The sequence below is a fragment of the Amblyomma mixtum genome, chromosome 1, assembly GCF_055824585.1.
Source record: "Amblyomma mixtum isolate Tamu chromosome 1, ASM5582458v1, whole genome shotgun sequence".
NCBI lineage: Eukaryota > Metazoa > Arthropoda > Arachnida > Ixodida > Ixodidae > Amblyomma > Amblyomma mixtum.
Window position 1 is genome coordinate 65418544 of NC_143012.1, and position 25880 is coordinate 65444423.

General features: G+C 48.4%; 1 protein-coding gene across 3 annotated transcripts in view; it reads right to left on the reverse strand.

Annotated features, from left to right (window-relative positions):
• LOC149366546 (uncharacterized) overlaps positions 1-25880 on the reverse strand; it is an 85997-nt gene that overhangs the window by 40853 nt on the left and 19264 nt on the right. For all 3 annotated transcript variants that reach the window (XM_089551379.1, XM_089551380.1, XM_089551378.1), the window contains exon 4: positions 11074-11195. In XM_089551379.1, the coding sequence (XP_089407505.1) occupies positions 11074-11195 (122 nt within the window). The remainder of the gene's footprint in view (positions 1-11073; positions 11196-25880) is intronic.

Sequence of the window (25880 nt, forward strand, 5' to 3'; positions counted from 1 at the left end):
ATTTATTTGGTAAGAAGAAATTGTAGCATCCACAAGAATAAATACACCTCCTCCGTGCAAGTGTCTGTCCTTTCTATAACATTTAAAGCGATCTGGGAATACTTCACCATCTGCAATTTCATTTGCTAACCATGATTCAGTGCCGAGAATAACGGACGGCTTCACCATATCAATTAGAGCTGCAAATTCATCAACCTTGTTTTTTATGCTACGGCAGTTAATTACAAGAAAGGAAATAAGCGTTGCATTACGCCGACACCGTCACTCAACCGGTACTACCTCCTTTGTAGCTCTGGCCTTATCACCTACTATCGGTACGACCTCATTTGTATTATCATCAAACAAGTACTTCTCGCCGTTTATAGTAAGAGTGTCATACCTGAGGCTGATCTTGTCGCCACTTTGTTCTCGTGATTTTGCGAACTGCCATAGAAACTTTCTCTTTCTACGAACTTCCTCAGAAAAGTCCTCTGAAATACTGACATCACTTCCTTTTAATTTAAAAGCTCTCTTTAAAACCTTCTGCTTGTCAGCATATGAGGCGAAAATCGCTTTTAAAGGACGGTTTCTACCAGACTTGAATCTGCCTAACCTGTGAGCATTTTCTAGTTTTACGGATTGAACACCTAATTTCGAATTACACACGTCAATTACGCATTCTACTGAGTCCTCATTTGACTCGTTTGGTTTTGTATCCTCGACACCAAAGAAAAGCAAATTGCAACGCCTCCTCTGGTTCTCCAGATGCTCAACCTTTGCCATTACTGAACTCAACATCCGCTGCTGATCTTCAAATCGTTTTTTCCATTCACCAACCGCACAGTTCATTTCATCAAGGCTAGCTATTCTTGATTCTATTGATGCAATACGGCTCCCAAGATCATGCATGGCTCTCTTACTTTCAACTTGGGTCAGTTCTATTGCACTCAACTTGGCCTTAATCGTATCTTGGCCATCTAGGAGCACCTGCAGAGTTTCTGCGGTAGACGGACCTGGGTTAGGCTCAACATCACCACATAGAAGTAGCAGCAACAGATAAAAGGAAATACGACGCAATAACCGAAAACGACGACGCGAGTAACCTTTCGGTTGCGAGCGAGTTCTGAGACAAGCAAATAACACATGGGGTGGAACCGGCAAAACGAAATGCGCGCGAAAACAGCGCAAGTTTGTGTTACTAACCTGCAAAAGCAACAGGAAAAACGTGAGCGGCAGTGCTTCAGCCATGCCGGTTCCACGCCCCCCTGGTTGACTGCCAGATCCCGGTATTTGTAGGCTGTCGATAAGGCAATCACTGCACCAGTGTTCATAGACAGGTACGGCACATCTGTCGAAGTCAGCGGCGACGCACGTCGAATCGTCCCTGGCAGCAGCAGACGAACTTGCGTTCCTTGATCCGTCGGCGTATATCCCAGACGAAAAGGGTGAACTCGTAGGCGATGAACACGAAACGGCGCAACCGCAACATTCCTTCAAAGCTGAGACGCCATGTGTCTGCAAAAGCAACAGGAAAAACGTGAGCGGCAGTGCTTCAGCCATGCCGGTTCCACGCCCCCCTGGTTGACTGCCAGATCCCGGTATTTGTAGGCTGTCGATAAGGCAATCACTGCACCAGTGTTCATAGACAGGTACGGCACATCTGTCGAAGTCAGCGGCGACGCACGTCGAATCGTCCCTGGCAGCAGCAGACGAACTTGCGTTCCTTGATCCGTCGGCGTATATCCCAGACGAAAAGGGTGAACTCGTAGGCGATGAACACGAAACGGCGCAACCGCAACATTCCTTCAAAGCTGAGACGCCATGTGTCTGCAAAAGCAACAGGAAAAACGTGAGCGGCAGTGCTTCAGCCATGCCGGTTCCACGCCATGCCGGTTCCACGCAACCCGCCAACTTACCATTTTAGGTTGGTTGGTTTGGTTTATTGGGGTGTAACGTTCCGAAGCAACTCAGGCTATGAGAGACGCCGTAGTGAAGGGCTCCGGAAATTTCGACCACCTGGAGTTCTTTAACGTGCACTGACATCGCACAGCACACATTTTAGGCCACGTTGTTTCCAAGGACGGTGTCCGTCCGGACCCGGCTGAACTTCGTGCTGTGGCTGCGTTTCCTCGACCTACTTATATCAAAGATCTGCGGAGCTTCCTGGGTCTGTGCTCCTACTTTTGTAGGTTTATACGCAACTTTGCCTCAATTGCTGCACCTTTGACACAACTTCTGTCCGGCAGTTCCAATCTTTCTCAGTGGTCCCAAGTTTGTGACGACGCCTTCGATTCTTTGCGCCGTATCCTCACCGCACCATCTATACTGCGTCATTTCGACCCAAACGCACCTACCGAGGTCCATACTGACGCCAGTGGGGTAGGCATCGTCGCCGTACTCGCACAACACAAATCTGGCTTCATCGAATACGTTGCCTATGCCAGCCGCACGATAACAAAGGCTGAATCTAACTACTCGGTCGCTGAAAAAGAGTGTCTGGCGATAGTTTGGGCCCTTACCAAGTTTCGCCCTTACCTCTACGGCCACCCGTTTGAAGTTGTGACCGACCACCATGCACTATGCTGGCTTTCCTCTCTGAAAGACTACACCCGGTCGCCTCGCGAGGTGAGCCCTTCGTCTACAGAAATACGACATCCGCGTCGTGTATTGTACTGGCCGCAAACATAAAGACGTTGATGCTCTATCCCGCTGCCCACTTGCAGCCAATATTTCCAGCCTTTCCACCTTCGACGCCTCCTCGCCGATGCTTCACATCAGCGCCATGCCTTCAGCGCAGCGTGCCGACCCGTGGATCTCTTCCCTTATTGACTTTCTCTCCAACCCTACGGCTGCTTCGCCTTCGCGTGATCTTCGCCGCCATGCTTCTCATTTTTTAATTCGTGACAACCTCCTTTATCGCCGCAACTACAGCTCAGAGGGCCGCAAGTGGCTGCTAGTTATTCCCCGTCACCTTCGCTCTGCAGTCTGCGCCAATTTTCACGCTGACCTGGAGTGTGGCCATGTCGGGGTGTTTAAGACCTATCATCGCATCCGACTACGATATTATTGGCGGGGCATCTGCACGTTCATCCTCAAATACGTGCAGTCTTGCGCTACCTGTCAACGTCGCAAGCCACCTCCTTATCGTTCTGCTGGAGAATTGCAGCCTCTACCTTGCCCGCCAAGCCCATTTGACCGCGTCGGTATTGATTTATAGATAGATAGATAGATAGATCTTTATTTAGACAACAAGGTCTCGGATGCAGGGGCAAAAGGCAGATGCACTCTGCCTGACGGGGCCCAAGCACCCGACACAATGCTCAGGACAAGCGGCAAAAGAAGCAAGAGCTTCATACACTCTCATTACAAAAACAAAAAATAATTATACAAGGTAAAAGTAGGAGGAAGGTGCATACTTTTGCAATGACATAATTAAAGTAAATATTTACAAGGCACATCACAACAAGAAAAACACGAGAATTCACAGAGTTGACGGAAAAACAGGGACATCAAGAATTTTAATCATTCGGGCGAGAAAGGAGGTAAGCTTTAGCATTTCTATTGAATGACTTTTGGGAAACAGATTTCTGAATAATTTCTATGGCCTGTGTATGTTTATTTAGAAGACTGGGAATTAAATATGAAAGCATTTCGGTTCCATAGTCCTTACGAATGGTACTCTGTAACTGACGTGCCTTAATTTATAAGGCGCGTCACTACTAGAGTTTAATTGAACATATTTAGTGGGATGATGTTTGAAATCGTTAAACACATAAGAAAGCAGTATCAACTCAAATAATTCATTGACTTTTAGAATAGAATGCTTAGAGAAGTACAAACCTGTATGATCATTGTATGCAAGGTTTTCGACATATCGTATTGCTTTTTTCTGTAATGTTATCAGCCTCGTGAGGTTAGTTTTCGTTGTAGATCCCCAAACAAGTAAACAATAATGAAGATGTGATTGAATTAGGGTATAATATAACTGCAACTTCAGCCATTTCGGAACAAGGTCTCGAAGTTTATATAATACACATAATGACCTTGATATGCTGGCATGAATCTTATTAATATGCAGGGTCCAACTCAAGTGTTCTTCAAAGATTATGCCTAAAAATTTGTAGGAAGAAACACGCTCAATTACGCTATTTTTGAATGTAAGATTAATTTCACTGTTATCAGGCTTGTTACGTGCCTTAAATACAATAAGCTTTGTTTTATTAACATTTAACTCTAGTTTATTTATATTCAACCATAAAGACAATTCTTGTAACCATGCATTTGCCTCAGCCTGAATATTACTAAGATGCATGCCAGAAAAAAATACACTGGTATCATCTGCATATAAAATTATTGTGGGAGTTCGAGGGATGGCTATTATATCGTTGATATAAAGAATGAAAAATACTGGACCCAAAATAGACCCTTGTGGGACACCGTATATTAATTGACCAGGTTGTGATTGGTGACCATTCAAACATGTATACTGAACGCGACCGGAAAGATAAGTACGGATCAGATTTAAGGCAACTCCTCGAATGCCATAAAACGGTAGCTTATAAAATAAAATATCATGTTTAACTGAATCAAATGCCTTCCTGAAATCTAAAAAAAGTCCAACTGTAAATTGTTTATCATCCATATTAGAAAATATTTTTTCCTTTATACTAAGCAATGCCATTTCTGTTGACTTCTTCTCACGAAATCCGAACTGTTCGTTAACAAAAATTTGTCTGTCGTCAAAGAACTTACACAGTCTGATTTTGATCAAATATTCCAGCAGTTTAGAAAACAAAGGGAGTACAGATATAGGTCTGTAGTTGTTTATATTGTCATAAGGGCCACTTTTGTGTAAAACAACCACTCTGGCAATTTTCATACCATCTGGAAAAATACCTTGAACTAACGCGTTGTTACATATATGCTGCAAGGGCAAGCTAATTAGATCGGCAACAGCAATAATAGGCAATAATACGGCCCCCTTCCGTATACTTCAGCAGGCAACCGTTGGGCTATCGTCGCGGTTGACCATTTGACAAGATATGCCGAAACCGCTGCCCTTACGGCTGCCACAGCTTCAGAAGTTGCCTCGTTTATTTTAAACCGATTCATCCTTCGTCACGGCGCCCCTCGCGAATTGCTGCGCGACAGAGGCCGCGTCTTCTTGTCCAAAGCTGTCAAAGCACTGCTCACCAAGTGCAATATAATCCATCGCACCACCTCCGCATATCATCCGAAAACCAACAGTGTCACCAAGCGCTTTAACCGTACCCTCGGGGATATTCGTAAAAACAGATGCTTGGGCAAGTTGGTAACTCATTTTCACCGGAACAGCGCGCACTAAGACACGGACACGAAGGGAGACACGACACACACGAGCGCTGACTTTCAACTGGTGTTTATTGTTTGGAACGAGGCATATATACACAGTTCCAACAACACAAGGAAAACAACCATCTGTTCATAGATTCATAGTCAATTCATGCATGTCACGCTCCTTCGTCCTTGTCACGCTTATCGTCCTTGTTCAGCGTGACATGCATGAATTGACTATAAATCTATGAACGGATGGTTGTTTTCCTTGTCTTGTTGGAACTGTGTATATATGCCTCGTTCCAAACAATAAACACCAGTTGAAAGTCAGTGCTCGTGTGTGTCGTGTCTCCCTTCGTGTCCGTGTCTTAGTGCACGCTGTTCCGGTGAAAATCGGGGATATGTTGTCTATGTACGTCTCTTCAAACCAGTCTAACTGGGTTCTTGTCCTTCCATATGTAACCTATGCGTACAATAACGCAACGCAGTCTACTACTGGCTTCTCTCCTTTCTTTCTCCTTTACGGCCGCCACCTTTCTGCCACCATCGACATCATTCTGCCGTACCAACCCGACGCTTCCGAGTATACACCTCTTTCTGAAGCCGCCCGGCACGCCGAAGGCTGTCGCCGCATCGCCCGTGCTCTCACGACTGACACCCAGTGCAGAGAGAAATCCCGCCACGACATCAGTCAAGCAACGCCACACTTCCCCAATGGATCCCTTGTGTGGCTCTGGATTCGGACAAATACTCCGGGACTGTCGTCCAAATTTCTTGCCAAGTACCATGGCCCATACCGTGTCCTGGAGCGCACATCTCCAGTTATTACTTTGTCGAACCTATCAACCCGTCTTCTGATCGCCGCCGCCGTGGACGCGAGACTGTTCACGTCCAGCGCCTCAAGCCATTCTACGATCCAGCCTTCCTTCCTGCGCCCTAAGTCGCCAGGTTGGCTCCTTTTCATCCCGGGGGCAATTGTAAAGACCAAGAACAACATTCTGCTTTGCGGCGGCATTGCGATCGCTGCGCGTTCTCTGAGTTCGCTTTGGCCGACCATGGACTGTTGCCGTTCTGCTTCTGGGGTCCCAGGTCCCAGTGGCTACAATAAATCCCCATCCTACAATATATATATATATATATATATTGCCACGCGCCTAACGCGCCGCGCGGCCTCCGCGCTGAATCGAAGACGACGACGAAGCGGCGGTGGACTCTCGCGGCGCGCTTGTTCTGTTTGGTGTCGTGGAAGCTGGCTCTATAATTAAAAGAAGGCTCCCAGTCTTGGGATCTTCCCGACGCCTACCTTCACGGCTCCTCTGGTCGAGAAACTGGTGGAGGTGCGACCGATGCTCCCTACTCCTGAGGACGACTCGACGCGCCCGCCTCTTGTGAACACCCCTGTCCATCGTGCCAGCCGGAGGATTCGAGGCCTGTCCCCCGAGGCCCTCCCTGTTGTCAGCGCGCCTTCAACTACCACTCCACTCATGGCGACGCCACTGCCCGCCCTGCCTACGACTGTCCCTGCAGCCAGCCCCACCTATCTCGTCCTTCAGACTCCACGCACGCCTAAGCCCTTTCATGGTGACCTGTTTGAAGATGCCGAAGACTGGTTGGCTCACTCCGAACGGGTCGCGACCTTTAACTGCTGGGACGACGCTACAAAGCTGCGTAACGTGTACTTCAGCCTTGAAGACTCCGCACAAACGTGGTTCGAAAACCACGTTCGGATCCCACCGGCGGCATGTGGTTGTTTTTTCTTCTGCTTTTCTAATCAATTAGCTTTAAACGATAACATGTTAAGTAATATTATAAATTGATCAACACCACAAAATAAATAAATGTATAAAAATCACCTGTGCCCCTTGGTTTCTGTGGCTGTTGGCTTCTCTCATATTTATAACCAGCCCCTCATTCCCACTTCCTTGTCTGCTTAATCCCATAAGAGGGGCTCTTATAACATCGCGACATCTCGACACGTAATAAACCACTTAATATACTTGAGCCGCGCCTACACGGGCATTAGGGGTAATGAACATTAGCAGAGCATGCAATGCAGAGCACTGCGTAGGTATGGATTAATGACGGTCCCTTAGAGCAAGGGAGTCGATTCCAATAAACAGTTAATATAGTACAGGTTGACAGGAAATAAGGTGGGTAGATGAAATTGGGAAGTTTGCAGGTGTATAACGGTAGCGGCTGATGCAGCACAGGATCAATTGGAGGTGACCAGAAAAGGTTTTTGCGATGGAGTGCGCGTAAGCGGGCTGACGACATTTATCGATACGCTGCTATACATACAGCAAACACCTGATTCTATGGTTCGCTGTAGGTTTTTAACTCCATTCCACCAAGTCTTGGTTTCTTTGTTGTGTGAAAGAAAAAACTAGAAAAAAACGAGACACATATCTTGATGTTTTGTGCAGCGTATCTGTAGAAGTTGTGAGGTTTTAATGGGGAGGGGGGGGGGGAGGCATAGATACGTTTTCCCCGCTTAACCGCGGCTGAGAAATTTGAAAACCGCCGGAATCCCACCCCGTGATCGCACGCGCTACCGAGTGCACGGTGAACACGGTGGTGGTGGTGGTGAAAAGCATTTATTTGGTATTTTATAGAGAGGTGCTCAGGGAGAGGCCCCTAGTGGGTCTCGCCCATTACAATACTAGGCGGAGTCCCCCCATTTTGGGATCCCGTTGGTCATGACCGCTGCGCAGGTCCTCCAAACCAGGGCCCGTTGGGCCGATACTTCCTGGCAGCCGAGCAGGGCCGACTCCCAGTCCTCTCGGGTAGGGGAAGGGGTGATGGGGGGGGGGAGAAAGAAGGATTTTTTCTGCATGCCCAAACCATGTTTAAGATGTCAGGCCACCTCTTCACAGAAGGAGCACCGGCCGTCAAAAGAGGGATTAAAGTGCTTGAGAACCGCCGGGCACAGCTGTGTGTTTGTAAAGTGCCTGAGGAGAGTTATCGTAAACGCCCTTGGTTATACCGTACTGCGCTATGGCATAACGATTTATGGTCACTGTGCAGTTCGCTGGAAGTGCAAGGTTAATTCTCTCCTACGATCTTTGTTAAAAAATATCGGCTATGATTTAGGCCTTCCCTCCAATTCTGATCTCTTTAAGGTATTTTCTCTACCTGATTTTGATCGCGTTTTGATGAAAACGATCATCCTGAAATATTTTTGGCTTAGTGACTATAAGATTCCGTATGTTCCTACACGGTCTCTTCGACCGAAGGAACCTTTTTGTATTCCCCGACGGTCTACAAGATATGGAAGGCGTGTAAGAGATTATTACGTTCCCTTTCACTTTAACAGGTTACCTCCAAGTGTTCGCCGGGCAAAAACTAAATATAAAATAAAAATGATGCTGCGATACATTAATTAAAGGGTTTACGACATCATATGCATGTGCTTTACCACCTGTCAAGTAAATCCCGTGATTTAATGTGTTAGTGCTTTATTTATTGCATTGATCTGCGGTATTGTCATGCCACTTTGGTTTTTCCTCCTCGCAATTTAATCGGATGAGGATTTTTTTTTCTACATGTAACATGATTCTCTTGTCTATTTTGTTCTCACCGCCATAGTAATTTGATGTCCGTTATTTTGAACGTGCTTTTTTTTGCCTGTGTGTATGTCTGGGCGGTTCCGCTGCCTGTCGGGCTGTGCCACTCAAGCCCTATGAGGCTTTAAAAGGCCGGATTTCTGTACATCTTTTTTAATATTCGGCGCAATAAAGTATTATTATTATTATTATTATTATTATTATTATTATTATTATTATTATTATTATTATTATTATTATTATTCGCCAGCTTTACCCAGTCCCTTCATAAGAACCGGGCAGCGCCAGCGTTCGGCACCATAGTGCTCAGTAATGTTTTAAAAGAAAGAACAGGGCTGTGATCTGGGTTAAGACCCTCCCAAGGGACGTCTTGTGTCCGTTGAGTGAGTGCGCGGGCGCCCTCATGCGCGGCTTCGTTACCTGGCATGCCTTGCTAGCCGGAGAGCCATATGATTGAGCGACGAGTTGGATCGCCGTCGCGAGTACTGGGGTGTAGAATTTAGTGAGCGAGTGGAGTGGTCCTACCGAACAGGCTCCGCGAGAGTATTGGAGGACGAATTTAGAGTCGGGATGGGAGGCTGCGAGGGCGATCGCCACCTCCTCCGCATGCGTTGAGTTGGGCGCTCTGAACGAGAGGCCGTCCACCTGTTTTCCCTCGCGTATGACTGCAGCCGTGTACCATTCCCCTCTGGCGCGGTAGGGGTCTGCAAATTCTACGTAGAAGACGCGTTTCTTTGAGCCATAGTGGCGGTGCAGGGCATCCGCCCGCGCCTGGCGCCGGCCATTACGGTCCTTCTTGTTCATCTTAGTCGGAAGGGGTCGAACGTAGAGGGCGCGTCTCTACAGTTCGGGCACTCGAACACGTTCCATGGTATGATGACCGTGTAGGCAGCGACCGGACACGGTCTGGGCGAGACACGTGTATTGGTTAACGAGGTGCGCCTCGCTAAGTTCCCGATAGGTATTCACCAACCCAACGCGAGGAGTCGCGCGTTGGAAGTGGAGATCAGGAGGTCGAGGGCTGTCTTGAAAATTTTGCGGACTACAACCTTCAAGCAATCTTCGTCATGCTTCCGTAAGCGGAGGTAGGGAGTCGAGTAGAGTACTCGACTAGTTACGAAGGCATGCGCGAGCCGCATCGCATCCTTACTTCGCGAAACTCCTCGCTTGTTGTAAACGCGGCAAACCATTCGGCCCACCTGGTCGCCGACTTTGCGGATTTGGCAGAAGTTGTGTCTGCCTTACGATGTTGATTAATAAAGAGACCGTGTATTCGAAGCTCCTTCGCTTCACGGATGGGGCTGCTTTGGAGAGAAAGGTGAATGCAGATTTTGCATTTCGGACAAGATCGAATATGCACAAGTTCAGATTTGAACAGGGAGCACTGGCGGCCGCCGTACGTGGCGCATTGGTCAACTATGCTTGCCGTTGCTCGCAGGCATTCCTCCATCTCTCCTGTGTTTCCTGTAGAGGCCCAGATGGGGATGTCATCGGCGCACAGCGCATGCTGAACACCGCCGACACCCGCCAGCTGTGCCGGGAGATGCACCATAGCAACGTTAAAAAGAAGCGGGGACAACACAGCGCCTTGTGGTGTGCCCTGCTTTACCATCTCAAACGGGCCATACTCGTCTCTTGTATGCGTATATAGGCCAGATGGTATGCTAAGAAATTTTTGACGGTGGACCTTGCTCTGAGGGAACAAAGGAACGACCCGACATTCTGGCTGACACGAACAAGGCATATTTTGCTAGAACAACAATAACGCCAGCTAGCATCCAAATACGCCAAGCAATCGCGGTCGTCCGACTCACGAGCAAGGTTACGAGCGAATGTACACCCACGCTAGGGCTGGAGATACTCCACGGCCGGTCGAGACGAGATACGGGAGAACATTCCTCACCACGAGGCCTCGCCCCGCTGGCGGAGAGCGATGCGTCGCGGCTGAACGTCAGCACGCGTCCAAGTTGCCGAGCAGAAGGGAGCAGCCGCCCCCACGCGCGAGTGCGGCAGTCATGCCATCAGTGGCGTTCGTGTCGTTGCGACGCTGGCGCCCTCCATTGTTAGTTAAGGTAACTATCTAGGCTAGGGAGGGTGCATCGCGGGGAAGCTAACCATACAGGACGAGCTGGGCAAGGTCCCCACAAAGTCCGCATCTTATAATGTGGCTGAACGCGGCGACCCCAACAGGACACCACTTCAGGAAGAGAGTGCTCACCTGACGATCTCCAATGCCCCATCCGCCATCTTCTCTGCGTTCATGTACGTCATCACTGCCAGTCCTACGGCGCAGTGGTAGTCCGGCGGTGAGGTCTTCGCTCTCAATACTTCTTCTACCACCTGCAAAAGTTGGCACTGTTGAGTCGAGTTCCGCCTATTCGAAACTTAGTGCGTGCGGGATGCGCTGCAAAACACCCACTGATTTGGTGGGCTCGGTAGCTGTGCCATGTCGCAGCCTGCTCATCCCCTGATTTTCGCTGCGCAGGTTAGTTCATCTTACTGCCTTTTTTCTGAAAAATGTAGTGGCCGTTGCCTGGTACAGCTTCCGAGCCCGCAGTGTTGCATTTCTATTGCTGGTGAATGCTTTTCTGTTGCAAAATCTCTTTTATGCGAAGCATATTACTAGAGCTACACTACAGCCCGTCGAGCGCGGCGGTGGAGCTACAACCGTGACCACGTGACACCACGTGACAACATGACGTCACAGCAGAGGAGAGATGGGCTGCCGACTCGCGCGGTCGGCCGCGGCGGTGGAGGCTCCACTTCAGAGGCGCTGCCTGCTGCTGCTGGGGGTACATCAATACAGTCTATAGGGAATGGTGGCGGTGGTAGAATAACTAAGGGTGTTTCCAATGTACTTTCCATGGGTGCCAAGAATGCTGTTGTAGCCGGTGCTGGGGCAGCGGTTGTACACTCTGCATTGAATTCACCGATGACCCCGTATATAGCTGCCCCGGCAATCCTTGCTACACTTCTAGTGGTTGTATCAAAATGACCAAGTATTCAACCAAGGAAAGCCATGTATTACCAAGCCTAGCCATAAATATTGCAACGGATAATCTCCGTGAAGGCGACGCAGAGGAAGTGCCCGGTGTGTGCGCGCTTGCCGCTCGGGGCTAGCTGTGATCTGGACCCTGTGCCGACATAGACTTCGGGCCACGTAACATCTTTGGTGGACGTGCCGGGTAAACGATCTCCACGCCACGCAGCTCCGAAGCGGTCGTCAGACCGGGGCTACTACCATCATGGCTCCACCCGGCGAGTCACGAACCACTCCCTCTGCTCCCTTCGTAACAATATGCTTCGCATCTGACTAGGCTTAACCTTAGCTAAGCCTCAGCCATTTTTTGTCCGGAGATATTGAAATGAACCCTGGTCCGGACGAACTTGATAGTGTTCTTGCTGAACTCAAGAAGTTGTCAGCCGGTCAAGGCCAAATAATCGCGAATCTACATGATATTAAAGGTCAGATGCGTTCTGTCGATCAAACCATTTCTGATCTGAACAAACGCCTAGCAGACCTGGAAAGCCTCTTTCAGGTCATTGCTACCCTAAACTCTGATCTAGAATCCGTCAATTCTGTTGACACCGAGACGGCTGCTCTTGTTACTAACCTTGAGGCCCGAATAGACGACGCACTAAACACATCACGCCGCAACAACTTGATATTTTATGGCCTTCTAGACTCCAATCCCCGCGAATCATTCATCGAATCTGAAGAAATAATTAAGCATTGTCAGGATAAGTTAAAGTTAACCTTAGAGCCCAGTCAGAGCGTGCTCATCGTTTGGAACGCCACAACGAGCTCCTTCAAAACCAAAGAAACTATTCTTTCCAAAGGTCATATGCTGAAGGACACGGACTATAGCATTGGAGAAGATTTTACCCGCTCTATTCAAAAAGCCCCCCGCAAACATCTTGTCGCATTTGCAAGAGCAGAAACCGGCCCGTTTTCTTCGCGGTACAAGACCCTATTTCTCGGCAAAAAACGCTACACTTTTGATGCTGCCACCGCAACGGTGAAAGAAATAGCATAGCGCTTACCACACCGTCGTCACTTATCTAATCTTCGCCATACCTCCCCTCGACAGAATATTTCTTTTTCAGTTATCGATACTAATATACGCAATCTGCTTTCAAAGTTCGATATTCTATCCAGCTTTGTATCTTCAACAGGCTCCAACCTGCTTGTGCTGACAGAGACTTTCCTGACCGATAATGTGGGCGACACTGAAGTTCTGTGCAACTTACCTAATTTTAACCTTTTCCGTGCCGATCGCCACGGCCCCCCGAGGAGGAGGCGTCCATATCGCTACCAGCAATCAACTACAGTGTTCCCACATTAACATCCAATCTGACCTCTAAATATTACGGCTGCATTGTCGCGCCACGCCAGTACCTATACTCATTGGTGTTTGCTATAGACCTCCCCACAATAACACCGCATTCCCTCGAAAGCTGCACAACATTCTGAACGAACTTACAACAAAACACCCTAATGCACACGTGCTCCTTTTTGGAGATCTTAACTATCCTGACATAGATTGGAATAACCCTTATCAGCCTATTTTTAGACAGCATGAATCACAGGAGTTTGTGGATGTGTGCTTAAATTTTAATCTTACTCAGTTAGCAACCCAGCCTACACGCATCTCCGGAGATACCGCTAACATTCTTGACCTTATACTATCTAGGCACTCCGAATGCCTGAACTCCCTTACTTATATCCGGGAAATTAGTGATCACAAAGTCATCCATGCGTCTTTTACCTTCACTCCAACAATAAAAGAAACTTACAGAAAAACAATCACCCTTTATAACAAAGGTAACTATGAGGCTATAAACCGGGCGTTGGAAGCTTACTTCCCATCTTTTCAGCGCTCTTTCCAGGAACAAACCATCCACGAAAATTGGTCGATGTTTATTCACAAAATGAACGAACTTACGAACAAATATGTTCCCAAATGCCGCTTCCGCGTAACCAAACAAACCATGGCTTACCAAGGCTCTAGGAAGATTGGGAAACAAAACGAAAATGCTTGTTCCGCAGTGCCAAACAGACTGGAAATGACTGCGCATGGGAAAAATTTACACTGCCGAAAAGACATACCTGGTCGCAGTAAAAAAAAGCTAAACGCTCATTTTATCATACCGGCCTACCCAACATACTTAAAGATAGCCCGAATAAATTCTGGCAGCTTTTGAACCCGCAATCTACACGCACTATTACCCTCACTGATGATTCCGAGCGTGCTGTTTCCGATGTTGTGGGGATACACATGAATCCCCTGCCCCATTGTAACGGCCGCGCGTAATTATCACGCGATGCTATGCGCGCGCCGTTCGGAAGGTTTGCGAGGGAGGGCACTCACGCCGCCCCCGCTTCCTTTCTCGCCCCGCCGCGACGCCGCTGCGGGGACTTTCCCTCTTTCCCCTTTCACAACGGAGAGACCTCCTCTCCACAGCCCGGGAAGGAGACGCGTTTCTCCCGAGGCTCGCTTGTCTTCTGGCAGGAGCCGTGCACACGCACGGATCAGAGATCTGCCACGGAGACCGCTGCCCTTATCGCCCGGCCACCGTGTGTGACTTGACCGCCGCGGGCCGTGAGCGAGGAACCACGCGAGGTGAGCGGAACCTTCTTCCCCCACATTTTTGCGTGCGTTCTGCCCTTTGTGTTTTCCACCCCCGTACGCGAGCGGAACACTCGCCCTCGTTACGGCGGTTGTATTGTTGCTGCTGCATTGTATTGCTCGGGAGCAATAAACGCTCCTCCGAGTAGCATACTCGTGTTTGTCCCCTCTGGCCCGAACCCGCCGTGGTTGCGACTTACCGCACCGCGGGTTGGGGGTCACAGCTCTGACTGCTAGGGCTGGCACGCTGGTGCTAGAGAGCGACAACTGCTTCTAGCCCTTTGAGCGTTACTACAAGAATAACCCCCATAATGTCGAGTGTGCTAACATATTTAATTCTGCTTTCGCATCTGTATTCACTAATGAACAGGAACACCCCCCCCCCCCCCCCCTCATGACAGCAAATGACCAAAGAAGTTTAATGCCAGCCGTTACTTTCTCTGAAGCCGGCATATCATGTCTTACAGATAAACTAAAACTGTCATTATCTGCCGGCTTTGACGAAATCAACACCAAGGTACTAAAAAACGTTAACCATACTTCTGCCAAATTTTTATGCCTGCTGTTCTCACAGTCTCTTTCTACAGATGTCATACCCAATGACTTTAAAGTGGGGAAGATCGTTCCAGTGAATAAGTCGGGTAACAAAGATTCACCACTTAATTACCGATCCATATCACTCACCAGCATAGCATGTAAACTCATGGAACACGTCATTTACTCTTTAACGATGCATTTTCTGGATTCAAATAATTTCTTTCACTCATCGCAGCACGGATTTCGCAAAGGATACTCTTGTGAAAGTCAGCTAGCACTTTTCGTTCATGACTTGCATGATGCTAACCTCCGAACTGACGCAATTTTTCTCGACTTCGCTAAGGCATTTGACAAGGTATTTGACAAGGCATTTGACAAGGCATTTGACAAGGCATTTGACACGGTATTTGACAATTTTGGAAATATTTTATTATGTGTCACGCTCGCCGATCGCTTTCTCGGGCAATATTGAAGAAATTTCTCTCTTTTCGGTTAACTGTACACGCCCTCCGCACTATAGCGAAATTTTCCACAAACTGCAGGCCTTCCGAAACCGGCCTTCTCTAAGAATATTTTGTTCACAACTCGGTCTGTTCTATAAGGTGCACTCTCCATGCATTGTCCTTTTCTCAGAAAATCTAGTACACTAGGCAGTTAGTACCTTTGTAAAGTAGCACTCATCCTCAAAAGGCCCTTTTCTGAAAAATTCATATGCCAAACGTTCCTTTAGAAAAATTGCATTCTCCCCAAAAGTGCGTTCTCTGTTCTCTAAAAAATGCCTACTTTATTCGCACATTTTGATAAATTGCATCGCCTCATAAACTTTTTTTCTGATGATAGTTAAAAATACGGACGAGCGAAGACGAAGGAGTAGAAGTGCGAACGTGGTGGATGTGGGGTCGGTTGGACGGCAGCGGGAACTGACTTGCTACGCCTGCTACGCCTGGCTTGAACCAACCTTGAGCAAAGCTTTTACGCCTGTAACAACTTGGTGGAGGCTTGCTGGGTACGCCCTAACCAACAACGGAATATCAGCCTGAGCCTCGCCGGAGTCGACGTCTTGCCGGCCTACCACCTGCCGTGTCCGAGATGTCCCTAGATAGAGAAGCCACCCCCAGGCCTGCACTTCCCAATGGACAAAGCTCTTATGGACGTCCTGTGGACGTTCTGAACGTCCACAGGACGTCCATGGGAGTTCCAGTGCCTATTGGGTTAGCAGCTTCTGGCCGCATTAACGTGAACCTTGCACCTTCGCGGGTTCAGCCGCTGATGGCGTGGACGAGTGGCTCACGCATTACCAACGAATGAGTAGCTATAACAAGTGCAATAGAAACGGCCAGCTAACGAACGTCGTTTACTCACTTACATGGCACGAGAATCGTGAAGACTCCACCTCCTGGCCATGCTTTGTGGAAGCGCTCACTCAGTGCTTCGGTGACTTTTCCGCGAAGAAGAGGGCCGAGCAGGCACTGGCTCATCGGGCTCAGCTTCCCGATGAGATTTTCACGCAGCATATTGAGGCAATTTTCAAACTCTGTAAAGCAGCGTCGCCTCGTATGTCTGACGAGGACAAAGTGGAGCATTTGCTTAATGACTTCGCTGATGAAATCGATACACTTATAAGCAAGGACAGCCTGAACTCCATCGCCGATGTTGAACAGCACTGCCGAACGGTTGAGAACTGGAGGACTCGGTGAATAACACCGAAGTTTGGGCGCTTGGACAGTGTCACAACAGTCGCTGCAATTCGTACAGCTACCGCGAGTGATCTTGTCTCCACTATCCGCCAGATAATCCGAGATGAATTGTCCCGCTGCCAGACACCGCCTTGTGACCACACTTACGCTACTCTGCAGCGGCCGGCAGAGCCGTTTTCAATCAGCGCAACGGGCGCTGCTGCACACCGAGCGCCTCAGTATACTCAACCGCGCAACGTTCAGAGGTCGCAGCAGGGCCAACGCTACTACGAGTGCCCGCCACTCATCCGCGACATGGACGCACGGTGTAATGCCTTCTCACTAGGTTCCGGCACCGATGAATGCTATCTGGCGCAAACCTTTGAACGCCCGCCTCTGGTTTGTGTTCGCTGCGGGGATCCCGGACACATTTCAAGATTTTGCCACCGCCATCGACCTTCTCGGTACGGGCCAACAACCTACACAGACCGACCAGCCTACCAGAATGCCTCTACCACGATTGACTACGCAGCCCCTTCAACAGAACTTGGGCACACCCCCCTTCGGAATTCTTCCCCGGCGTCGGATCGGAGTGCGACTCCTGTGCCCGCGCTTCGCACGCGGCGGTCTCCGTCCCCTCGTCGTGGAAACTAATCAGCGCGACCGATGGACGTGAGACCCTGGACGTCCGCTCTGTGCCGGTATCCCTCCTCCTGTGTCGTTGCTTAAAAACAAAGTTTGTGAGGCCGTTAATGGTGTGTCGTTAGCTCTCGTTGATACAGGTGCAATTGTTTCTGTGATTAGTAAGAGATTTAAATGCCTGCTGGGACGCGAAGTTGTGCATAAACGCGATGAAAACAACGTTTTGTGGCGTGAGTGGCGAGCCGTGCGTCCTCTAGGAGTGTGTACTCTGGAAGTTGAACTGGGTGGAGCCGTTTTTCAAGCAGAATCTCTTGTTATCCCTAGCTCTTGTTATCCCTAGCTCTACCCATGATTTCATCTTAGGAATGCACTTTCTGAACCTATGGGGAGCAACAGTCGACTGTGGAAGTGGCGAGGTTTATTTTGAGTGCATGATTGTGCCCAGCCTCATGGAAAGATCATGTGATGCAGCAGCAGTGTTTTGTGTATCCGAAAACACTGTCGTGCCATCGTGGACTGCAATGTGCGTCCCGGTTTTCGCTGCACCTGCCGACCCTGAATTATTCCAAACGCTATTGGAACCCGTACATTCTACCTGTTTAAAGCGCGGTGTTATTAGTGCCGCATTGTTTGATAACCATTGCCAACGGGAACGCCTGGTTCTGGACCACTAATTCTTCTTCACAGCCCGCCGTCTTACCGAGCGGCTTAAAACTCGCTGTGTGCGAACCCGATGCGCCTCCAGCTGTGGCGTCGGTCGGAGCTGTCCCGGCTGATCCTAGCCAAGAATCCAGCGCTGAACGGAAAATCCTTGGTATGATCAACGAAACGCTCAGCGCTACTCAACGCTGCTTGCTATTAAGACATTCTGCTGCAGTACACGGCTGTCTTCGACTTCTCTCAGCCCGGTGGACCACTCTCTATGCCCACGTCTCGCACCCGTCACACTATTGACACCGGTTTAGCTCTCCCAATCCGTCAAAAACCTTATCGTGTGTCGCCATCGGAGCGCTAAGTAATTCACGAGCAAGTCCAAGAGATGCCTAAGGAGGAGACCTTTAAAGAATCGTCGAGTCCTTGGACTGCTCCCGTAATTCTTGTCCGCAAGAAAGACTGTGCGTGCCAATTTTGTGTGGACTACCGCCGTTTAAATGCCATCACCAAAAAGGAAGTACACGATTGGCGTGGCATTGATGACACCATTGGCTGCCTCTCTAGCGCTTCTTACTTTTCCTGTGTAGATCGGCGATCAGGGTACTGGCAGATTCTGGGGAATCTGGCAAACACACGCGAAAAAAAAACGGTTTTTGTAAACGCCGGATGGACTCTTTGAATTTAATGTGATGCCATTTGGACTTTGCAATACGCCTGCCACTTTTGAGAGATTTATGGGCACTTTATTGCGCGGCATAAAGTGGGACATTTATACTGTTTGATGACATCGTTATTTTTGCTAAAACGTTCGACGGACATAACGACAGCTTAGCTATTGTGTTATACTGCTTGCATGACGGGGGCCTGATCCTTGATTCGAAGAAGTGGTGCTTGAGAGGCGTCAAGCGTTGGTACTCGGCCATCTCGTCGATGAGCAGAACTTGAGGCCAGATCACCAGAAAACTGCAGCTGTGGAGTCTTTTCAAGCACCACGGACAGTAAAGGGGTTCGCAGTTTCTTGGGGCTATGGTCCTATTTCCCGCGTTTCATTCACCGCATAGCCGACATTGCCTATCCGCTGACGTGCCTTCTCAACATAAAAGATTTATTTGAATAGACTCCCGACTGCGATGCCTTCTTCCGCCAGATGATGTTTCTTTTGTCCTGACATCCCGTCCTCCGGCATTTCGAGCCCTCCGCACAAACCAAAGTTAATACTCATGCTGGTGGTGTTGGCATCGCCGCTGTTCTGGTTCAACGCCACGATGATCGGGAGCACGTTATTGCATACAGGAGCCGCTCCCTCAGCAAGCCAGAGCGCAACCACACTGTTACGGAGAAAGAATGCCTCGCTGCCATCTTCGCCGTGCAGAGGTTCCGATCATACCTGTATGGCCACCCATTCACCATTGTGACTTATCATCACTCCCTCTGCTGGCTCGTCAATCTCCGAGATCCAAGCGGTCTCCTCGCACGCTGGGCCTCACGTCTACAGGAGTATAACTTCAATAGACACTTTTAGTTGGCCGTACGGAACGGCGTTACGTACGCAGGAACGTTGCGGGTCGCGAGTGCGCATGCGCAGAACGTTCCGTACCGCTGGGCCGCTTGCGTACGTACGCACGCATCGTGTCGTTGCGTGCGTGCACTACGGGCCCGTTACGGGTTGCGTTGACAAGATGGCGGCGCCCAGCTCGCCCGCTTCGAAATAAAAACATGTCGCCGCTGCATTCTCCGGCGGGATAGCTCGCTCAAATGGTAGCAGTTCGCTTTTATTTTGCACACTCTCGCCCACACGCAGAAGTATAAGCGATAACTAGTCTCTGTTTTTCAAATAATTTGGCGATTTTCAAGCTGTAGGCCTAACTGTGTTTACCTCGTAGCAACGACACCTGGCGGAGCACTTCTCTGGCTTTTAGTCAATTATTTCATTTTCTTCTGCAAAAAAAAAAAGACTCGCGATGCAGCCAGCTTCGTTACCAGTAATTAAATGCTTCTCGGCATTTCGATTGCTGCTGTGGTAGTCGTGGAGCACATGAGAACACGAGAATCACAACCTGAAGTACAGAGGCTAGAAGATTCCTGAAGCAAACAAAACAGCGAGAACGGCTGGAGGAGGATTGGCGAGAGGCTTGGCTTGGCTGATGTCAAGAACTTTTCAAGCATCAGTTCTTATTTCTTGCGCCAGATGGCGCGGAGAAGCACAGCGGAGAATTTTAGGATGTGCTTGGTACGTCCACTCGGAAGGACGCTAACGTACGGCTAACTAAAAGTGTGATGGACGCGCCATTCATACCGTACGCAACGTAGTGTGCGTTGCGTACGTAAGCCCGTTACGTACGGCCAACTAAAAGTGTCTAATGTTGTATACAAGATCGGGCGGCGAAAGGCCGATCCAGACTGTCTTTCGCGAATGCCGCTTCCCTCAACCGATTGTGACAGTGACAGTTTCGACTATTACAACTCGGATATCGTTCCCGAGTTTCCTGATGTTCAGGTGCTTAAAACTGAGCAGCGTAAAGATCCGGCTCTACAACCCCTCTCTGCCTTCGCGCGCAGCCAGGGAGATAAAGGCCACCTTTGTATCTGCGACGGTCACTTATGAAAAAAGAACTGCTTCCTTGTGGGCCCCCGATACCTGCTCGTTGTTCCAACATCTCTGAGTTCCTCCATTTTGCGTGTCATGCACGACGACCCTGCCTCCGGACATCTGGCATTGGGTCGTACACTCCACCGAGCTCAAGAGCGGTTTTACTGGCCGAAAATGTGTTGCACGACAGAAATATATGCGGCTAGTTGCACGCATTGTCAGCGCCACAAACGCCCTAGGTAGGTAGGTAGGAAAGACTTATTGCTCTAGAAAGGTGCTAGTAGCAGACGAGAAAGAAGAGGTCCATCTTCCTTCTTCTCACAGGGTCGGTGCCCCTATTCCAGGGCTCCGCTGAGCTTCGCTGCACGCTGGGCGTGCTGGATCAGACCTTGTTGGAAACCCAGATCGCCGCTGGAGAGCCGGCTCTCCCACTGTTCTGCACTCGGGTCTTTGCGAAAGTTGTCGTTTTTACTGCATTCCCACGTGATGTGGTACAACGATGGTTTGCTACCACACCACGGGCAAGTGTCCCGATATTGCGTCGGGTAAATCTTGCTAAGGATATGCAGGTTTGGGAATGTTCCTGTCTGCAATCTTCGCCAATAAACTGCCTCTAGTTGATTTAGATCAGGATGAGGCGGCGGATAGCGGATCCGTACCCTCTTATAGTAGTTGAGAATGTCTGAGTACGTAGGGCTGACTCGGTCGGGTAGATCGTCCGATTGGGAGGAAGCTCGCCCTACTTCCGCTCCACCTGGCCTACTTCACCCTGTGACGCCTCTCAGCTGTCCGTTCGAGCAGGTTGGAATTGATCTGCTTGGACCTTTTCCCAGATCTCCAAATGGCAATCGCTGGATCGTGGTCTGTGCAGAGTACCTGATACGTTAATGTGAAACGGCTACTCTACCATCGTCCAGCGCGCATCAATCGTCGCTATTTTTTCTGGGTTCTGTCCTGTTACGGCATTTACCACCACGAGTGGCAACCGGTGACCGAGGCCGCCAATTCAGGGCCGATATCGTTGAAGAGCTGGTACCTTTGTGCACGCTTACCTAGCGGCCCTTAATGCCATATCATCCGCAGACAAACGGTTTCATGGAACGCATAAACAGAACACTCACCACCATGCTTGCCAGAGATTCAGAGCGGTTCCGGCAGCTGTGGCTACCATTTCTGCTAAATCGCTGTCTTCACTTGTTGCAGGCATGTGATAAAAAGCGGTCGTCTGCAGCAGCCCGATCATCAGGAGCTATGCGCATGCGCATCGGACACCATCGCAACGGAAGGTGTCATTGTGCTGCGGCAGTTCAGCGACTGGGGGCGTCATCTTCGCCAATATAAAGGGACTGAGCGCCAGTCAAGGGACATTCAGAGCGGTTCCGGCAGCTGTGGCTACCACTTCTGCTAAATCGCTGTCTTCACTTGTTGCAGGCATGTGATAAAAAGCGGTCGTCTGCAGCAGCCCGATCATCAGGAGCTATGCGCATGCGCATCGGACACCATCGCAACAGAAGGTGTCATTGTGCTGCGGCAGTTCAGCGACTGGGGGCGTCATCTTCGCCAATATAAAGGGACTGAGCGCCAGTCAAGGGACATTCAGAGCGGTTCCGGCAGCTGTGGCTACCACTTCTGCTAAATCGCTGTCTTCACTTGTTGCAGGCATGTGATAAAAAGCGGTCGTCTGCAGCAGCCCGATCATCAGGAGCTATGCGCATGCGCATCGGACACCATCGCAACGGAAGGTGTCATTGTGCTGCGGCAGTTCAGCGACTGGGGGCGTCATCTTCGCCAATATAAAGGGACTGAGCGCCAGTCAAGGGACATTCAGAGCGGTTCCGGCAGCTGTGGCTACCACTTCTGCTAAATCGCTGTCTTCACTTGTTGCAGGCATGTGATAAAAAGCGGTCGTCTGCAGCAGCCCGATCATCAGGAGCTATGCGCATGCGCATCGGACACCATCGCAACGGAAGGTGTCATTGTGCTGCGGCAGTTCAGCGACTGGGGGCGTCATCTTCGCCAATATAAAGGGACTGAGCGCCAGTCAAGGGACATTCAGAGCGGTTCCGGCAGCTGTGGCTACCACTTCTGCTAAATCGCTGTCTTCACTTGTTGCAGGTGGGCTCACAAATCTATTATCTGTTATGTTTCTGTGGCTGCCGGGCTGCTCTGAAATTCCAAGTGTTATCGTCATTGTTTGAATTGGCCGTGAGAGATACACCCTGTTATAATGGAAGGCAAAAGTGATCCTTTAGCTGAATTTGCAAACACTTTCGCTGAAAAAACACCGAACAGTATAAAAGAAATAGTCAGAGTTCTAACAGATATGACTTCTAGGTTCGTGGAAGTCATGACTGAACTAAAGGATGAAGTAAAACAGTTGCAGTCATCAAATACTGCCCTTCAAGCGGAACTTACCTCGGTCAGAACAGGGATGGACTTCATGAATGAAAACTTCGAAGAATTCAAAACTGAAGTTCAGACTCTCCGTAAAGAACTTGACGATGCGAAAAAACTGGGCCTTGAGTGTCAGAAAGAGAACCGGATTCTAAGTAAGGAACTTGCTGAAACCAAGAAGCAACTAATTGAACTAAAGCAGTACAGTAGGAAAAACAACCTCGAACTGAAGGGCATACCTGTTGCTGAAAGTGAGGACCTCAACAAGGTTGTTGAAACAGTCGCTTCATGCTTGTCTACAGAACTACCCAGCCATGCCATAGAGGTTGCACATCGTGTAGCTACTAAGGCTAAAGGACCACCAAATGTGATTGTACGGTTTGCCGCAAGGACCAACCGAGACAAATTCCTTGCTGCTGCAAAAAAGACGACTAAACGCATCAATGCTTGGGTTTGAAGGAACTGATCCTATATTCGTCAATGAACACTTGTGTCCAGAAAATAAGATACTGCTGGGGAAAGCAATCCAAACCAAACGCGATGTCGGCTGGAAGTTTGCTTGGGTGTCTGATGGGAAAATATTGATGAGGAAAGCAGAAAAATCGAAGGTGGTTCATGTGACCTGCGAAGCAGATCTAGAAAGAATAACTCGGGCCCATGGGACACAAGCACAAAGTGATAATCACCCTGACTTGAGCTCATAATGGCTTCCAGAACAAACATATCTATACTTCATAGTAATGTTCGCAGTCTCAACAAAAACCTGAGCCCCCTACTTTCGTTTATCGTTGAACAGGGGGAGTCTTTTGAAATCATAGCGACCACGGAAACGTGGCTGAAAAAGAACGAAAACATAACAATTCCTGGTTACACGACATTATCACAGCCACGGAACTCGCAGTTTCGTGGTGGCGGTGTGGCGATGTTTGTTGCTGATAGCCTGCATTACACTATCTTATCATCACTTTCATCTTGTTCGCCTGAACTTGAAGCACTATTTCTGAAACTTGAATGGGGACTAGTAGTGGGCGTAGTTTACCGACCCCCGAGCTCAAGTCTTTCCATGTTTTTTGACAAATTCGAAATTATCTTGTCATCTTTAGCCAAGAACTACAAAAATGAAGTTATAATCGTTGGAGATGTTAATATTGACACACTTTCTACGAACACCATGGATTATACATATCTACTTCAGTCATACAACTTTCGCAATTTGATTAATTCTCCGACGCGCATAACCACTTTTTCGGCAACATCTATCGATCATGCACTGACAAATATTGACACAGGCGCACAAGCAGGCGTATATCAAACCCCAATTTCGGATCACTTGCCGATTTTCGTTAACGTAGACACACCTCCTGCAATAAAAGAGAATAAATCGCGAACTGACGCAAAGCTAGATTATGAATCATTCCGCAAAAAGTTGTTATTCCTCAATACTGACCTAATCTATCATGAAGATGTTAATATAGAGTTCTCTAACCTGATTACCACCCTTGTGGATCTAATAAAAAACAGTAGCCGAAGTACAACAGCCACGAGGCGTTACAAGCCAATTTGTCCGTGGATGACAGAAGAAATTTTGAACGTGTTAAAGAAGAAGGACTATTGGTATCACAAATGGCTACATCATAGAACTAACCAGTATTACTTGTACCAGTTCAAATGCGAACGTAATAAATCAGTGTCGTTAATGAGAGCCCGCAAAAAGGAATATTTTGCACGCCGAATTAAAGCCGCCACTGGCAATTCAAAGGAAACGTGGCAAATTGTAAATGAGGTGACACATAACTTTAAAAAACGTTCCATACTTCCCTCCAATGTGACTGAGCAGACAGTTGAAGACTTTAATACATTTTTCACTAAAGTTGGCCCTGATCTAGCATCGAAACTTCTTGATATAAGTACTAGCAGTGATCTTCCGCGGCCAGTTTTAAATTCTTTCGTTCTGCACGAAGTTGAATTAAATGAAGTGATGTGTGTCGTTATGGATTTAGCAACAAACAAGGCGGCAGGCTACGATGGCATTCCTGTGAAGCTAATTAAAGAAAATATTGATGTTCTAGGACCCATATTATGCCATTTATTCAACCATTCAATACTCAACAGCACATACCCATCATCCCTAAAGATAGCACGTGTTACTCCTGTATTCAAGGACGGCGACTCCTCTGAGCCTTCTAGTTACAGACCTATCTCTGTACTTAGTGTTATTAATACCATATTCGAAAAAATTCTTTACAAACGTATTCATCAGTTTCTTGAGAAATATAACATTATATGCCCAGAGCAGCACGGATTTCGCCCACAGTACTCCACCAGCTCAGCAGTCATCACTCTTACCCAGGCAATTAATGATGCTTTACACAATAACAGACTCGCAGCAATTATCTTTCTGGACATTAAGAAAGCCTTCGACACAGTTAACCATGACATTATGCTAAATAAACTAAAAACATATGGATTTCGCGATAAGGTGCTTGACTTTTTCTCTAGCTACCTCACAAACCGCCAACAAATTGTTTCAATGAAATCTTTCTCGTCATCCCTTCAGCGCCTACACACAGGGGTTCCCCAGGGGTCTACTCTTGGTCCGCTGCTCTTTTTACTGTACGTAAATGATCTGCCCAAGGTACTAGCTTCATCCAAAGCCATCATGTATGCTGATGACACTGCCATTGTAGTTACTGCTCATCATACGGTCGAACTTGAAAGCATAGCAAATATAGAACTGGAAAAAATCTCTGACTGGTTTCTCACAAACAAATTAACAATCAATGCTAAGAAAACTAAATACATACTGTTCCACTCAAAGAAAAAATCAATTCTTTCAACTGATATTACATTAACTATTAACCAGTCCCAGCTTGAGTCAACAAATAATTTTACATATCTTGGA